At 52.8% G+C, this 17,675-nt stretch overlaps 1 protein-coding gene across 1 annotated transcript in view; it reads left to right on the top strand.

The window, feature by feature from the left end:
• LOC106551451 (protein unc-13 homolog B) overlaps positions 1-17,142 on the top strand; it is a gene marked incomplete at its 3' end in the record, with an annotated part of 58,782 nt that extends 41,640 nt beyond the window's left edge. Inside the window, 11 exon segments of the mRNA XM_087715190.1 lie at positions 736-905; positions 1,755-1,870; positions 6,379-6,542; positions 7,526-7,676; positions 8,184-8,252; positions 10,911-11,000; positions 13,072-13,206; positions 14,297-14,430; positions 14,907-14,925; positions 14,927-14,993; positions 17,016-17,142. Of these exon segments, the coding sequence (XP_087571316.1) occupies positions 736-905; positions 1,755-1,870; positions 6,379-6,542; positions 7,526-7,676; positions 8,184-8,252; positions 10,911-11,000; positions 13,072-13,206; positions 14,297-14,430; positions 14,907-14,925; positions 14,927-14,993; positions 17,016-17,142 (1,242 nt within the window).
• Between the last annotated feature and the right edge of the window lie 533 nt (positions 17,143-17,675).

Here is a 17,675-nt window from a genome sequence, read left to right as displayed (position 1 = left end):
TCAAATTAGTTGACCCCTCCTCCTCCTCTCTGGGGCAGCCCCTGAGATATTGGAAGATGCTCTCCTGTCCCCCCTGGTCCTTCTCTTCCCTAGACCAGCCATGCCCAGTTCCTGCAACCGCCCATCGTATCTTTTACCCTCCAGTCCCCTCATCTTCCTGGTTGCTCTTCTCTGCACTCTTTCTAAAGCGTCAACATCTCTTTTTATAGTGTGGTGACCAAAACTGGATGCAGGACTCTAGGTGTGGCCTTACTAAGGCTTTGTAGAGGGGTATTAGTATCTCCCTTGACATTAACTGTATCCCTCTGTTAATGCAATTTAGGATTGTGTTGGCTTTTTTGGCTGCCACCGCACACGGCTGGCTCCTATTGAATTGTCAACTAAGACTCCAAGATTCCCCTCACAGTCACTGCTCTTAACCCTGATTTCACCCAGTCTTATGTTTAGGAAAGTTTCTTCCTTCCCACTTGGTGGCTGTCCTCCCCCCCCCCCCCGCCCCACTGCTTGGGGCTCTCTGAGCAAAGCTTGGGGCCTTTGCACCCTGTTTCCCCCCCCCCCCTCAGCTGCCTTGCCCAAAACGTGGGGTTCGAAGGCCTGAGAAGAGGCAGCCAGCTGAGCCCGGAGGGGCCTGGATTGCTTGGGGGCTGTGCTGCGGGGGGGGGGGGTGGCTGCCTTGGGACCTGGGCAGGAAAGAGCACAGAGCTTGCTGTCCCCCACCCCCCTCGGCCCCTGCAGTGAGTGCCACAACTCCTCCGATCGGATCAAAGTGCGCGTCTGGGACGAAGACGACGACATCAAGTCCCGGGTGAAGCAGCGGCTGAAGAGGGAATCGGACGATTTTTTGGGCCAGACCATCATTGAAGTCCGGACGCTGAGCGGAGAGATGGACGTCTGGTACAACCTGGGTGAGCCTCTCTGCAGGTGCTGGGGGAGGGGCAGCCAAGGAGCTTGGCAGAAGAGCACGGGAGGATCCCTTGGCGTCCGGGTGGGGACTGGGGAGAGCCGGTGAGCTTCCACGGAGGCAGCTGGGAGGTCCTTGGCCTTGGGGGGGGGGACTTTGGGGCATCGGAAGAGGCAGGTCCAGTGCTGGGATGGTGAAGATGCCCCCCCCCCAACTCAACCAAGAACTCCTTGCCCTCCAAGGCCTCGGGATGGGAGTCTGGGAAAAGCAGCGTTTCCATTGGAAGAGAGGGGAGGGTGAACACTACTTGGGCCCCGGAGAATGGGGGCCCAGAATGGCCCCTTGCAAACCAGTTGTAGTGGAATCTCCAGCCAGAGTAGCGGATGGAGGAAAGAGGCTGGCAACCTTGGGACCCTCCAGGGGAGGAAGCAGCAGAGGCCAGACCCCCCCCCCCTTAAGTCCCCATAGCCCGGGGATCCCCAGATGTGGCAATTTTAAGCCTGGTGGGCTCCATGGTCCTGTGCCAGCCCTCCCAAGGCAAAGCCAGGAGAGGAAACGGGAGGAGGGGGTTGGAGTTGCCATTCCTGCGGGGGCCCCTCTTGCCTCGTGCCAACGAGGCCACAAGGGCACAACACCCTCCTTGTGGCCAGCCACATCTTCCTGCCCCTCTTGCCCCAGGGCAGACGGGGGACCTGGAGCCCACGGGCCACCGGCTGCCAACAGGTCTGCAGAGCCAGCCTGATCTCTCTGAAGGGGGGCAGAGAGTGGCCAGGTGGGCCTGCCATCAGTCTTGGGTCCTGCGGGCCCCTGGCTGGCAGGGATGAGAACGTGTGGGGGGGGTTCTTTCTTCTAGAAAAGCGGACAGACAAATCGGCCGTCTCAGGCGCCATTCGGCTGCAGATCAGCGTGGAGATCAAAGGCGAAGAGAAGGTGGCTCCTTATCACGTCCAGTACACCTGCCTTCATGAGGTAGGCATGGCGGCCGGCTGAGCTCTACTCCTCAGGAGGGGCCCACATGGGGAGCCCCCCTTTGCTGAGAATCCCTGTCTTCCTCCCCCAGGCCCATTGCAACCTCCGTGAGGAAAGGAGGTTCCTGGGGGCTCCTGCAGGGAGGGTTTGCAGGGGGCAGATAATTCCCTTCTGTTAGTGTGACAGCCCTCCCCCCCCCCCAATAATTCTGGTGGGTTTGACCCTCTGACCAGTCATGGGTTACCCTTCCCAGAAAAAGCCACGGATGTTTTAGAGCATAGAGATGTAGCTTTACAGCTTCACAGGTGAGCAGTAAAGATGCTCTGAAGGGACCCATAAAAGAGAATCTTTGAAGCTCAGGGTTGAAATGTGGTGGTGGGGGGGTCCTTGGGGGTCTCTGAGCTTAGCTGTTTTCTTTTTTTTTAATTTTTATTTTTAAACAAACAAGAACAAACAAAAACATAAAACAGACACATCCTTCTTCCATTTCATATAGCGTGTCGTTTGGTTACAAGATTTTGTGCGTCCTTCCCATGGTCACACAATTATATATCGAATCACAAATTGTTCCTTAGATAAACATAAGTACATTATTGTTATATGTCAATTTTTCAACTGTAATTATTATACCTTAATTTTGAACAAGGTATTCTAAATATTGAATCCATATATACAACATCATTTTGCATCAATAATTCAACTCCAATTATTATTCCTACATTTTAAACAGATTATTCGATATGTTAAAATCATACATCCATTACATCGTTCTAATCTGTTTAACAATGCTAAACTCTTATAGTATTGCATGTATCATTCTATTATTCCTAAAATATAAAAAGTTCTCCCACTTTTCCCATTACCATGATTTTTTATCTAACCATTGATAGAACAAGTCCCAAATCTTGTAAAATTGTTCATCTTCTTGTTCTCTAATTTCAAATGTCAATTTACTCATTTCCGCACATTCCATTATTTTTTGAATAGTTTCCTTCTGCGTTGGTATTTTCTCATTTTTCCAATTTTTTGCAAATACAATTCTAGCTGCTGTTAAAATATTTACAATCAAGTATTTCAAGTCTCTATTTTATATTTCTGGCATAATTCCCAATATCTTTAAGCTTCTGCGCAAATCCACCACATATGGTAATATGAACCCGATGTCTGATGACATTTCCAACACTTTTCAGATTTATTCTTGAACATTCTTGCAATTCTCGTCGGAGGTAGATGCCATCTGTAAAACATCTTATACAAATTTTCTTTATATGCTGTTGACATTGTCATTTTATAATTTTGAGACCACAATTTCTACCACATCTCTAATTCAATCCCATGTCCAAAGTCCCCCCCCTCCAGGCTATCATAGATTCTTTAACTTGTTCTTCTTCTAACTTAACCTCTAATAAGTGTCAATAAAAGTTTTTTTAATTACTTTTTCATCAGTACCCATCAAAAAGTTTTCTAGGTGAGTCATTTTATCATAAAAAACCTTCCTCTTTATGATCTTTCTCATATCTAGATTGTATTTGCACATAAGAAAACCAGTTCATCTTTATTCCTTCCTGTTCCAGTTCTTGCATAGATTTAAGTTCACCCTCTGCATTCAATATTTCACCATATCTAAATGTTTGTTCCTTTTTGTATATTATTGAATATGAAAAGGCTTCGATAGTTGATAGTCAGACTGTAATTTTTAGATTGTATTGTCCTTTAATCTTCTTCCAATTTAGTAGCAAGGCCTCCCGTAGGTAATGTCTTCTAAAATTCCCCCGTGATTTTATTCCCTTGTACCATAAAAAGGCATGCCATCCCAACAATAGATCATGTCCTTCAAGGATCAATAATCTGGTATTCCTTAGTGTTATCCATTCTTTAACCCACATCAAACTTGTTGCCTGGTGATATGGTTCCCAATTGGGCAGGCCCAACCCTCCTCTTGTTTTTGCATCTTGTAACAATTTTAATTTTATTCTTGCTTTTTCCCCTGCCATATGTACTTCAACACTATTTTATTTAAGTCATCGAAAAATTCCTTCCCTAGTCTAATTGGAATCGTCTGGAACAGATATAAAATTCTAGGTAGAATGTTCATTTTAATTGTAGATATTCTCCCTATCATCGAAAGTTGTAGATTTTCCCATTTGTTCAGGTCCATCGCGATCTGTTGTTTGAGTTTATTATAGTTGTTGTCTTTAAGAGCGCTGCATCTTGCTGTTAAATATATCCCCAAATATTTAACCTTGCTCGTGGCTTGCATCTCCGAGGTTTCCGCCAATTCTTCTTTTTGTCTGGTTGACATATTCTTTGTCAAGATCTTCGTTTTGTCTTTATTTATTTTTAATCCTGCTACTTTCCCATATTCTTCTATTCTTTCTATCAGTTTAGGTGCTGTTTCTAATAGATCCTCTAGGATGAAAACCAAGTCATCTGCGAATGCTTGTAGCTTGTATTCTTCCTTTTTAAAAAATATATATTTTTATTCTTTTTAAACAAAACAACACTTACAAACCAAAGCAAGAGCAGAACAAAAAAACAACTATCCTCCATTTCATCAAGCATGTCGTTTGGGTGCAGGTTTTTGTGCATCAATTCTTAAATTTAGGGTTAACATCACTGGTTTACATTAAACATAGCTGAATATTTCGCTGTCATTGAGCATTATGTGTTCAAATTACCATTAATATTATTTCATTTGTAACAATCCTTATTTCTTTAAATTCATAATTATCATAATTATCTATCAAATAACAATGTCTTTAAAGTATTATAGTGTCATATCTCTAAGAAGAAAGAGCAAAGAATAGAACAAAGGATTCCCATTAATTTATAAAATAAATTCATATTTTCAATTGACCATAATGTCACCAATCATCCCATTATTAATTATTAATCCATATAATGGTTAAGTATTTCAATTCATGTATATATCAATTGTTCCTTACATCATCATTCATCCGTTTAATATACAAACATCTTTCTGATATAAAATGGTCACTACGTACAATTATACCAAGGTATTCAAATCATCCCGTTCTTATACATTAAAATCATTATTGTACTTTATATATCATGTGAATAGTACTCTATATCATAGCAAGAAAAGAAAAAACAAAAAACTATTACAACATAAGTAAACAGTTTCATTCCCAGGTTTTTTTATCTAACCATTGGTAAAACAAGTCCCACACTTTATAATATTGCTCATCGTCTCGTTCTCTAATTTCAAATGTAAGCTTACTCATTTCGGCACATTCCATTATTTTCCGAATAGTTTCCTCCTGTGATGGTACTTTCTCGTTTTTCCCAATTTTTGGCAAATACAATTCTAGCAGCTGTTAAAACATTCACAATCAGATATTTCAAGTCCTTGTATGTTTCTGGTATGATTCCCAATAAAAAGAGTTCCGGTTTTAAATCTATATGTTTATGTATCATCTTCTCCAACCACATGTGGATTTTAGTCCAATATTTTTTTGCTTCAATGCAAGTCCACCACATGTGGTAGTATGTGCCCGACGTCTGATGACATTTCCAACATTTTTCAGATTTATTCTTGGACATTCTTGCAATTCTCGATGGGGATAAATGCCACCTTTAAAACATCTTATACAAGTTCTCTTTGTATGCAATTGACATTGTCATTTTATAGTTTTGAGTCCACAGTTTTTGCCATTTCTCTAGTTCAATCCCGTGCCCAAAGTTTTCCCCCCATGCTAACATAGTTTCTTTGACTTGTTCCACATGAAGTTTCACCTCTAGTAAGTAACCATAAAGTTTTTTAATTACCTTTTCATCGGTACCTATTAAGATTTTATCTAATTCAGTCATTTTATCGTAAAAACCCTCCTGTTTTTGATCTTCATTATACCTAGAATGTATTTGCACATATGAATACCAATTAAGTTCAGTGCCTTCCTGTTTCAAGTCTTGTATGGATTTGAGTTCACCCTCTGTATTTAATAGCTCAGCATATCTGTTTGTTCCTTCTTGTATGTTATTGAATATGAAAAGGCTTCAATGGTTGATATCCAGACCCAGGGGCCCTTGTGTCCGAAGGCTCAGATGGGGAGCCAGGCAGGAGGCCGAGGGCCCCCCGGAGCCAGAGGCTAGGGCTGTGTAGGTAGAGGAAGTGGCCGAAAGCTCTCCATCCCCATTCCTCTCCCCCTCCCCACATGCATTTGGCCAAAGCTCAGGAGCAGGGGACGCCCATCCCGGAGCCGGACCAGCTGGGAGGTTCCAGGCAGCAGGGCTGACATGGGGACACCCCAAAAGCAGGGGGTCAGGCCGTGGCGGGCAAAGCCACACAAGGGGCTCTGGAGACAATCTAGAAGTGGCAAGACAACTCGGTCAGCCCTGCAGGAGAAGCGCAGAGGTGTGGAGAGCAGGAGCCACACCTGGGCCGGGAGGGGGAGGGGGGCAGTCAAGGAATGAATCTGGGTCTTCCCCCCCCCCCGTGCCTTGTTCGGGCCCTTTCCTGGGAGCCTCTTGGGGGGTCTCCCTTCCAGAACCTCTTCCACTACCTGACGGACGTCCAAGGAAGCGGCGTGGTGAAGATCCCCGAGGCCAAAGGAGACGACGCCTGGAAGGTCTACTTTGAGGAGATCGGCCAGGAGATCGTGGATGAGTTTGCCATGCGCTACGGGATCGAGTCCATCTACCAAGCCATGACGTGAGTCCCCGACCACATCTGGCCCTCCGCCTCAGTCCCGGGCCCAAGCGGCTTTCCCAGGACAGTCGGGGGGGGGGATGGGTGTTGATACCCAAACTCTGGAGAGGGGGGAGTTTCTTCAATGGCTGCTGTTGATGAAGGGCCCCCTCCTTGCCCGGCTCCAGATGACCCTTTGCCCCCAGCCCCTGGAGCTGCAGGAGATGAGCCCAATTGGGGGGGAGGGGAGTTTTTCCTCCTCTTGAGGCTGCAGGATTCCTGTTCTGCTGCCCAGCAGGGTCTGCAAAGCCCCTCGGTTCCCCTGGGCTCCTCCTGCCATTGTCCAGAAGGAAGTGGCCTCAGATGTGTGTCCTCCCTTCATGGCGCCCCAGAAAAGAACGCCAGAATCCCCACAACATGGGCTGGGTGGGGGGGGGAGGAGTCGAGGAAAGCCAGCAGAACCTGGTGTGGAGAAGGGAGGGGGGCGCTCGAAAAGGAGCCCCCTTGCAGGGCAGATCAGGAGGGAGGGAAGTGGTCCTAGCCGTAACCGGCATGACTAAGAGGAGGGTGGAGGTGGGCCATCCCTGCTTTTGCCTGGGCCCAGGGAGGAGAAGGCTTGGCTCCCAGGCTCTGGCCTTGCTCTTCCCACCACTGGGAGCACCTGGAAGGAGAAGAGGGGAAGAGAAGGGGCCCGAGTGCCACTTTCTTGCTTCTGCACCCTGTCCAAGAGGGGGTAGAATTGGACCGGGGGGGGGCTCTGCACGGGAGGGCCTGGGGGGGGGGCTCACTCCAGAGTTTTCTTTCATCAGCCACAGCCGCATCGGTCAGGGTTGCCGCCTACAGTGGTAGGTGGGGGGGGGAGCTCCAGTGGCTTGGAGGGGAAGGGTTGTGGGCAGGAGGGACCAGGGAGCCGTGGGGAGAAGGGGGCCCCGGGGTGGCTGCTTCCTGCCCTCTGGCGTCCCCTGCCTGACCCCCCCTTGCCTCTGCTCCTCCTCTCCCCCCCCCAGGCATTTTGCGTGTCTTTCGTCCAAGTACATGTGTCCCGGAGTGCCGGCCGTCATGAGCACCTTGCTGGCCAACATCAATGCCTACTATGCCCACACCACGGCCTCCACCCAGGTCTCCGCCTCCGACCGCTTCTCGGCCTCAAACTTTGGGGTGAGTGCCCCCACCATTCAGCCTCCGCTGGGGCCTCTTTCTGCGGACAGAGGGACCCCTGGCTGCTGGGGCTGACAGCGCTGGGGTGCTGCTGGGGGTCCAGTGGGGGGGGGGGCTTTCCAAGAAGGCAGCTCCATGGCTCTTGGGAGGCTTGAACATCTGGGAGAGCCTGAGGGGGGTGGAGCAGAAAAGGAAGCCCCAGGCCCCCCTTGAGGCTGGGAGACAGAAAATGCCTCAGAGACCCTCTGGGGCTGCCCCACACTTTTTGGAGGTTGGGCTTGGCAAGACGGCCCACTGGGGGGGCAGCTGCTCCTCAGGGAAGACTCGGCCTTTCAGCCTGACTTGAATCCCCCCTCAGACTGGCCGATACTTTCATCTGATTGGTCACCAACACACACACCCAATGCCTTTCCTGGGGGGGGGGGGAACCCATTTTCGGACCCTACCGAGAAATAGCCCAAGAACGTCCTCTTGACGCCTGCTCTCTTTCCTCCTTTTTCCTGACAGAAGGAGAGGTTCGTGAAATTGCTGGACCAGCTGCACAATTCCCTCCGGATTGACCTCTCCATGTACAGGGTAGGGGTCCCACATGGCAACCCCCCAACACCCCCACCCCCCACCCAACACCACCCCGGGGTCTGGGCAAGGCCTGTCTTGACTTCAGGGCCCGCCCAGTGGCCTCTCTGGCAGTGAGGGGCCACGATCCACAGACCCCCCCCCCAGCCTCCCAGGGCACCACTGGCCAGCCCCCAGCCCCAAATGGCCCCTGCTGCCCGCTTCCCTGAAGGATTTCCTGGGGCAGGCGGAACATTTACCTGCGTTATGGAAACGATTCAGGACACCTGGCAGGTCCAGAGGATCCAGGCATCGAGGGGAGACTGACCCAAAGCCATTCCTACTGGATTTGCCAGCTCCACATAAGCAGCCTCTCATTTTGCTTCTTCATAGCTTGGGAGAAGTGTGTGTGTGTGCGTGCGTGCGTGCGTGCGTGTGTGTGCGTTCTTGATGACCTGGGGGAAGAGAAGGAAGGAAGGCTTAGCCAATTTGCGGATGACCTAGAAGACAGAAACCGTGAAATTAGCTGCAGGGGCAGCTATGAGATTCCCCAGAGACGAGCGCTAACCTCTGGCCTCGGGGGAGGAGAGCAGCCTGCGCTGTCAGAGAAGAGGGTCGCCGGGGCGAGGGAGGGTTGCCGCGAGGAAGACCCCTGTGTCCGGAGTTGCCTGCAAAAGTTGGACGTGGGATGTGTGGACGAGCGCGAAACGCAGCGGGACGAGGCTGCAAATCGAGGAGAGCCACGGAAGGGGGTTCTCCCCACCCTGGGAAGGAATCGCCCCACTTTCTAATTTCTAATCTACTGCTCAGGGAAGTTCTGCCTATATATGGTCAAATCCTGGTCAGGATGTTTTGTTATGAGCTATCAGGATGTTAGGATGTTATGGAGTTTGTTTCCTCCTGTGTGGTTCAGCGTGGCTCTGCATGCCCTGTTATCCACTGGGCCATGGGTGACCCACACCTACACAAGGAATTATATTACAACAGAGGAGGAACATGGAAGCTGCTCGCCGGGTTTCTTAAGGACAGGCCAGAGTTAGTTGTGTGTTTGTGACAAGCCCCAGGAGCTCAATCAATCAATCAATCAATCAACCAGAATAGAACTGGAAGGGACCTTGGAGGTCTTCTAGTTCAGCCTCCTGCTCAAGCAGGAGACCCTCAACCACTTCAGATAAGGGACTGTCTAGACTCTTCTTCAAAACCTCCAGTGGAGCACCCACAACCTCTGGTGGCAAGCGGTTCCACTGGATAAGCTGATAGCACCGTATGTGTATGCTGCTGGTTATGGAGGTGTGGCTTAGATGGGGCGGAGGACGCATCAGTTGGAGGACCATCAGGCCTGGGCCTCCAGGAGGCTGGAGAAGATCCGTCTTGCGGGTGGAGAGGGAGGGCTCCACGTCAAGATTCCGGGTGTTGCCTGCACCCGGAGCAGTTGCACAGCTGTGGGGAAGATGACGGATCCACTGTCATCCAGCCACAGCTACCAGGGATGTGTGACCAAGAAAGATGGATCATGGCAAGAGAGGAGAGAGGTTGAGGTTGGACTGGAAGTTGGATAGGAGCCACCTGGCCCTCTCTGTGGAGTGAGACTCCCTGCAGTCTACTGGGACTCATGGAGAAGGGGGGGAGGCCCCCAAATGATTGGTCCATTGAGAACAAGGTCCCAATTGAGGTGGAGGGTTTGTAGGGGGTGGGCTGGAGCTTCTCAGCTGTGGTGGGAAGAGGAGGTGGGCTGTGTGATGAGCCATTCATGCAGAGGGCCTCTCTTTGGCCTTTGGTTCGAGTTCCCTCTTCCACAACCCCCTAGGGACTCCGCCTGATCACTGGAAGCCGTGCGGTCAAGCTGAGAAAAATCTCTCTTCCTGTCCGATCCTTACCTGCAGGGAGGAGGGGCTGGCTTTGGGGTTTTCACCAGCTCTTGGGGGTGGGGGAAGAAAGGGCTTGGCTGCCCCCCAAACAGAAGCCAGGGCAACCAGAGTGCTTTGCAAACCAGGCCCGCCTTATTCAGGGTTACCCACCTTGGGTTGAGCAGAGGCGCTGTTGCTGGGCCTTCGTGGTTCAGAAAACAGGCTCCTCCTATAGCCAGGGGAGAGCCGGAGGGTCTCCGGGGGTCTCCAGCCCATTTGTAAGCCAGGCGGGCCAGAACAAGGGATTGGACTCATCAAATGGACCCCTAGACTATAAGAGCCTCATCCAAGGCGGCCGGAGTCGTTCCCTGGCACTCAAGTGGCCACTCGCCCTGGGCGGTCGGGAAAGGCGGACGTTTTGCGCCTGAGACACTCCTCAAGCGGAAGAAAGGGGCTCAGGGACTCTGGCTGGGGGTGGAGAGGCTTTTTCTCCCCCCACCCCACCCACCCCCAAGGCAAATTCAGAAGTCACATGATCCGGGTATGGGGGTGTGACTGTGTGTGTATGTATGTACCAGTTGGGGAAGCGTATCCTTGCTCATCACAGGATGCCTCAAGCCAGTATGGGCTCCTCCCCCATCCCCCGTGATGTTTTGTAGGCAGGAAGGGGAGGGGGGGTCTAGAGAGCAAATGCTGCCCCCCCCCCAGACTTGAGCCCCTCCCTGGCCTTCTAGCCACAGCTTCTGCTGGGACGGGGTCCCTGCTGCTGCTGCAGGGCTGGTGGGCGTCTGCCAGGGTCCCTCGAAAAGCCCCTCTCTGTTCCTGCCCACAGAATAACTTCCCCGCCAGCAGCCGGGAGCGTCTGCAGGACCTCAAATCCACCGTGGACCTTCTGACCAGCATCACCTTCTTCCGAATGAAGGTAGGACCGTCCGCTCAGGTTCTTGGGGCCCCAGACCTTTGGGGTGCCGCCTCCCCAAATGATGGGTGCCTCAGGGGACTCTGTAAGCTGGGGGAGAGGGGGATTCCCTGATCTGGCCCCGGGGAGGGGGGGGCTGTGGCCTGTGGGAGGCCTCCCTGCCACCTTCTTCCTGCAGCTGGTTTGCCCATCAAACCCCCCCCCCCAGCTCCTCTCACCCCAGCCTTGAAGGGCAGAGCCCAGACCTGAAAGGGAGCAGGAAAAGGGGGAGCCCCCAGCTCTCTGTGCGCCCCCCACCCACCCCTTTTCAAAGTTGAGAGGCTGCCCTGTCCATAGGCGAAGGGCTCCCCTGTTGCTCCCCTCCCGCTGAAGCAGCCTCGATTTCAATTCTGGGTGCTTTTTGGAGGGCAGGAGATGGTGTTCTTTTTTGGGGGCCCCCTCCTGCTCCTGCACTTTGGGACGGGGGGTGTGTGCTTGCTCCAGTGAATCCGGGGCCCCTCCTTTTCTATTTTGATAAATGTGTTTTTATTTTTGTTCTATTTTCATTTTCGTACAGTCACATATATACTGTGCAGAACCGGGGCCATATAACATTAAACCAGTGTTTCTCAACCTTGGCAACTTGAAGATGCCCGGACTTGAACTCCCAGAATTCCCCAGCCAGCATTCGCTGGCTGGGGAATTCTGGGAGTTGAAGTCCAGACATCTTCAAGTTGCCAAGGTTGAGAAACACTGTCCTAACCACTGCTGGGGAATTCTGGGAGTTGAAGTCCAGACATCTTCAAGTTGCCAAGGTTGAGAAACACTGCATTAAACAATAAACACAGCCATTCCTCTTGTCAACAATACCCCCAAAATAGAAACCCAATGTACCTCTTCGACCCTCCATACACCCTTTCTTTCGCCCCCCCTCCAACTTTCCCTCTTCCCTCCATCATTCCCCTCTACCCTACTTCCCCTCCTGCTCTACCACTCGGCCCCTCCTTTTCCATTCCGTCCACTTCTGAGACGGGATCCCCTCATGGACCCCCCCACTCCCCCCCCCCATGAAAGCCAGGGAGAGCTCCTCCTTGCTGGACTCAGCCCAGCTCCCCCTCCCCTCTGTCTGCCTGCAGTCCAGCAGCAGCCCCTCTGCAGCCGAGGTCAGCCCGCTGCCAATTCTGCTCCCTGACTGCCCGTGGCTCTACAGGATGCCAAGCCCTGGCCTGCCAATTAGGCAAACTCTCGGGAGGCAGGAGGGGAGCCGGAACGAGGCCCCCTGGCCTTAAATGGGGGAGGGGGAGACGCTGCCTGTCCCCAGCGGAGGAGGCTGACGGGCTGTGAAATTTGTGTCTGTCTCTCTTCAATTAATGGAGGAGGCCTGTGAAACCATTTCTGACAAGCCACAAACTGTCCTCCGTCTCCCCCTGGCAGGAAGGGGCAGGGAACCTTCTTTGCGCCTGGAACATTCCGCCCCCCCCCACTCCAAGCTGTCAAGTCAGCTTCGTAGGCCTATTGAAGGCATCCCGCTTGGCCCCCATCCGCTTGCTGAAGGTCCCCCACCCCCCCCAGAAGGACTGGAAAGTTCTCCCTAGGGGGGGCTCGGACCAAAGAGGCTCCCTGGCTGGCCAGCTCCTTCCACCTGCCCATGGAGATGGCGCCCCGTGCCCTGGGGCCCTCTTGGGGGGGGGGGGGCTTGTGCTAGAAGACCTCCAGGTCCCAGGACTCTATGGCATTATGACCCATTAGGAGCGGGGTCTCCTCCTGGTTGGGGAAGGCTTTTTTATGATGTGATAATGGGCCTAGAAACAGCCCCTCCCTCCGGGCGGCAGGAGTTTGGGAGTGGGAGAGGGCCCCCTGCAGGCCCCTTCCGGACCAGAGCCTTGGGGCCACCCCTGGAAGGAACGCCTGGCCTGGGCTTTGCATCAGACTCCCCATGGGGGCCCAAGGCCTTCTGGGAAAGACCGCCTGGGACGTCCTGGGATATCCTGAGCAGCAGGGCTGCCCGGAGAAGAGAGGTGAGGATGGAGATGGGAACCCAGCCCACCCAGAAAGGGGCTCTCCTCACCCCCGGCTCCCCCATCCGTCTGCCCAGGTCCAGGAGCTGCAGAGCCCCCCTCGTGCCAGCCAGGTGGTCAAGGGCTGCGTCAGGGCCTGCCTCAACTCCACCTACGAGTACATCTTCAACAACTGCCACGAGTTGTACAGCCGGGAGTATCAGGTGGACCAGGTACGTAGGGTGTGTGTGTTTGTGTGTGTGCGTGTTTTGGGGGAAGATGGGTGAGCCAGGCTGTCCTGAGGGTCTAACCCCCCCCCCCCGCCCGCCCGCCTGAGTCCCTGAGGTAGGCAAGATGCCCCTTGAGAAGGAGGGAGCTGCTGAGGCCTGGTGGCTCTGTGGTCAGAGAGCAGGATGGCAAGAGAAACTCTGCATTCCCACTGCCAGCGGTTCGATTCTGACCGGCTCAAGGTTGGCCTCCCATCCCCCCATCCTTCCAAGGAGGACCCAGATTGTTGGGGGTCAGAGACTGTAAACTGCTTAGAGAGGGCCGTAAAGCACTGTGAAGTGGAATATACTGTATTTTTCAGAATATAAGACACACCCAGGTTTTGAAGAGGCTTTTTTTTTAAAAAGTAGGTAGGTAGATAGAGGGATAGAGAGGGAAAGAGAGAGAAATATAGTAGGTAGGTAGGGGGAGAGAGAGAGAGTAGTCAGGTAAGTAGGTAGATAAAGGGATAAAGAGAGAGAGAGAAATACAGTAGGTAGGTAGGTAATGAGAGAGAGTGTAGATAGGTAGGTAGGTAGAGGGATAGAGAGAGAAAAATAGAGAGAGAGAAATACAGTAGATAGGTAGGGAGAGCGAGTGTAGATAGGTAGGTGTTGTGGCCCAACACGGCTCCTCCCCGTGTTGTTTTGTTTTTGTTGGTTTTAAAAATAAAAAAATATATTGAAAAACAAAAGAAGCACCCAGATTTTCAGCCTCTTTTTAGAGGAAAAAAGGTGCGTCTTATACTCTGAAAAATACGGTAAGTCTAAGGGCTACGGCTATTCTCACTAATCCTAGCATAGTAAGGGTGAACCTGAAAAAGCAGAAGGAAAATCTAGCCAAGAAGGGATTCTCCTGAGTAAAGTGGGGGGGGGGAATGGGAGGGGGGCTGCTTCCTTCAGCAGCAGAGCATCTGGAGGGGGGAGTGCACCCCTCTTCTGCCCAAACGGGATTAGCAGATCCCCTCACAGACCTCACTGGAGAGGGGGGGCAGCGTGTGTATGCGAGGGGGGGAGAGGGGGGTACCCTTGTCTGAGGGCCCTTGGTCTCCCCCAGAACAAAGCACAGGAGTTGCCCCCCGAGGAGCAGGGCCCCAGCGTGAAGAACCTGGACTTCTGGCCCAAACTCATCACGCTCATCGTCTCCATCGCGGAGGAGGACAAGAACTCCTACGCCCCCGTCCTCAACCAGTAAGGGATGCTCTCCTCGGCACACAAAGAGCCGGCCGGAGCTCTGCTGTCCGTCTGTCCGTGGTGTCCTTCCGCAGGACCTGTCTGTTGTCCGTCTGTGTCTGTCTGTCCATCTGTGGAAGAGTAACTGTGTAGTTGAGATGGCGGCTTCCGCTTAGCGCCCAGCAGAGGGGTGAGAGCGGTTCCTCGTCCGGTGCCCCCCTCCCCCCCGCCTGCATGCCAAGGCCCCAGAGCTGGGAGCTGCCTGCGTTCGTTTGCTCGAGGGCGGGGGGTGCAGGCGGCAGCGCTGGCGGGGAAGGCTTGGCGCAGCCTGTATGGGACCAGGAAGCCCCCGTGGGGAGACCCTGGGAGAAGCTGGAGGGCCTCTGGCTGGGAAGTCTCCGGGCAAGGAGCCCCTCCCGGGCAGGGACACAGCAGGGACGTCCCCCATCGGCCGTGGGGCATCTCTTGAATGCCTCCTCCCACTCCGGACGCAGGTTTCCCCAAGAACTGGCGGGTGGGCAAGATAAGTGCGGAAGTCATGTGGAACCTCTTCGCTCAGGACATGAAATACGCCATGGAAGGTGAGTCCTCCTCTCGGCCACTGACGGCAAGGCCACGTTTGTGGGAGAGCTCCGTGGCTTTTCCCCGGTGATGGTTCAGGGGTGTGTGTGTTAAGGGTGTCTTAAGGCTGTTCAGGTAACCAGAAGGAGAATTTTGTGGAAGGGAACGTAGGAATGGCGTCCATGCGGGTAGGCCTCGACTTACGACCGGTCTCTACTGACCATTCAGAGTTACAACCTACCTGAAAAGGGGGACTTACCCAGATGCCTACATCTGCCCCCCCCCCTTTGTGGCTGAACTCCACGCGCTCAACAGCCCAGCCCCATTTACCCCCATTTTCCCTCTCCCGCAGTCATGTGCCCTCCTTTTACGACGGATTTGCCACAAAAGAGCACACACTGACAGTTTTCAACAAAACTGTGCCATAACAAGCAGTGGGCTGCTTAACGGCCATGGTGTTTGTTCTTACGACCACGGCATTCGCACTGATGACAACAGTATTTTTTTTTTTTTACTTTCAAAAGTTTTATTTTCTTTTAAAACAAACATTTCATCATTCCTCAATCAGTGAGACATCGGAGTACAATTTTTGTGTGTGTCAAAATAGTTCTAGTTTACCACCAAATTCTTGTCTAGCCTAATGTATACTCAATTTTTTGTTGAATAACAGGTAAGCATGCTAACCATATACCAGATTGTGTCCCTCAATATTCAATATTCTATCATTAGTTAATTGAGTCCAATCACTAATTACAGATAGCGCCACTGCATCATAATATAGTTTTAAGTTAGGTAGTTTAAAGCCTCCTCTCTCGCGTACATCTTGCATTATTTTCATCTTTACCCTCGGCTTCTTTCCTGCCCACACAAATTTGTTGATACCCTTCTGCCATTCTAAAAAGATTCGCATCTTTTTAAAGTATTGGTAACATTTGGAAGAGAAATAAAAATTTTGGTAAAATGTTCATTTTCACTGCCGCTATCCTACCCAACAAAGATAAGTGCACTGATGACAACAGTATTCATGTCCCCTGCAACATCTGCATTTCGAGGGCCAGGGCCACTCTTTGGATGGATAGCACAGCTGGGTTGAGAGGAGGCTCGAAGAGGCCCTTTATGGCCAACCTGAACAGCCCCCCCCCCTCACCATCCATCTCCCATCTACAACAGGGTCCTTTCAGCAGTCCCAAGAAGGCTCCACCCCCATTTGCACCACTCAGGTGACCCTGAGGACACAGAGGAACCTCCAGGTGGCCTCAAGGACCCTCTCAAAGGAGGCAAATGGCCAGCTGCCTGCAAGGAGTATCAGTCCTTCCATTTCCCTCCATCCAGTCAGAGCTGAAGAAGCTTCTTGGATGAGAAGCAAAATGTCTTCAACAGAAAACAAGGAAATCCAGTGGCCTCCTGAAAAAGCCCCTTGTGGGACAACTTGAGGATCAGCCCCCCCCCCTCCCCTCCCCCTCTCAGTTGCTGCTCATATCTCAGGCTCCAAAATCCAGGAGAGACCCAGGGATTCTTCTAAGGAGGCTCCCTTATGTATGTCCCCCCCCCCCCCACACACACGTGCAGGTAGTTCTCAGTCACCGGTGGGGGGGGGTCAGGGGGGGTCAGGTGACCCCGGAAGGCTGCAGCAGTTGCAAGCGTGGAAAGCAGCCACTTTTTTCCAAGTGCTGTTGTAACTTTGAACCATCACTAGAACGGACGGTTGTAAGTCGAGGCCCCCTGAATTGGGGAGGGGGAGCCGATTTCAGTTTCAGATTTCTGCCCGTCATGGGGGAAGCCGCTTCCGATGGCTGCCTCCCCTGGGGCTGGAGGGGGGAGGGCTGGAAGTGGTGCTGCCAGACAGGTGGGGATTGCCGCCCCCCCACCCCCGAAGAAACACCCCAGGTCTCATCTGGGACCTGCCAGGCTGCAAAAACAGGGGGGGGAGGGGGTGGCATGGAATTCCGAGCTTTGGGTCCTGCGTGGGACCTTCTGCTTGGCATTTCCCGTTGCCCACCTGACACCTGTTCACTCTCTGCCCCCCCCCTCCTCCCCTCCAGAGCACGAGAAGCACCGGTTGTGCAGGAGCGCTGACTACATGAACCTACACTTCAAGGTGAAGTGGCTTTACAACGAATACCTCTGCAGCCTGCCAGCCTTCCAGGGCACCGTGCCCGAGTACCCAGCGTGAGTCCCTCCCTCCCGGCTCTCCTCCGTCCCTCCTGGGATTCTTCCGAGGGAGGGAGGGAGGGAGGGGGCAGGCCGTCCCTTGCCTGGGTCTGGAGCCCCTTCAGAGGAGTTGGGGGGGTGCCAGGGCTGTTTTGTGGACCTCCCTTGGCAGAAGGAGAACTGGGCTCAGGCCAGAGGGGGGGAGCTGGAGAAGGGGCAGGTGGGTTGCCTCTTGCCCAGGACAAGCGGGGGCAGCAGCCGGAAAGGCTTCCGGGAGGCCCCTTGGGTGGCTGGCTGAGAAGGCGGGACTTGGTGCCGGCCATTGGCATTCAGGCTCCTGGTGAACGGGCAGCTTGTTCCTCCCTGGGCTGGTCTCCTCGGGAGCTGCGTGGGGTCACCTCCATCCATCTGAGTGCGAAGGTTACTTCAGTCGCCTTCAGGACAGCCCTGCCGAGCCCTGGCCTGGGCCTGCGCCGCTCACCCACCCCTCGTGCCAAGTCAGGAGGGCCTTGCAGGGCCCAGGACTCGAGGCCAGGCGTTTGATCCTCTCG

This window comes from Thamnophis sirtalis, unplaced genomic scaffold (assembly GCF_051295495.1).
Source record: "Thamnophis sirtalis isolate CommonGarterSnake01/CBP01778 unplaced genomic scaffold, rThaSir2_p1.2 scaffold_5, whole genome shotgun sequence".
NCBI classification, from domain to species: Eukaryota; Metazoa; Chordata; class Lepidosauria; order Squamata; family Natricidae; genus Thamnophis; species Thamnophis sirtalis.
Note: the sequence above shows the minus strand (reverse complement) of the source record. Positions and strands in the feature narration are given on the sequence as shown.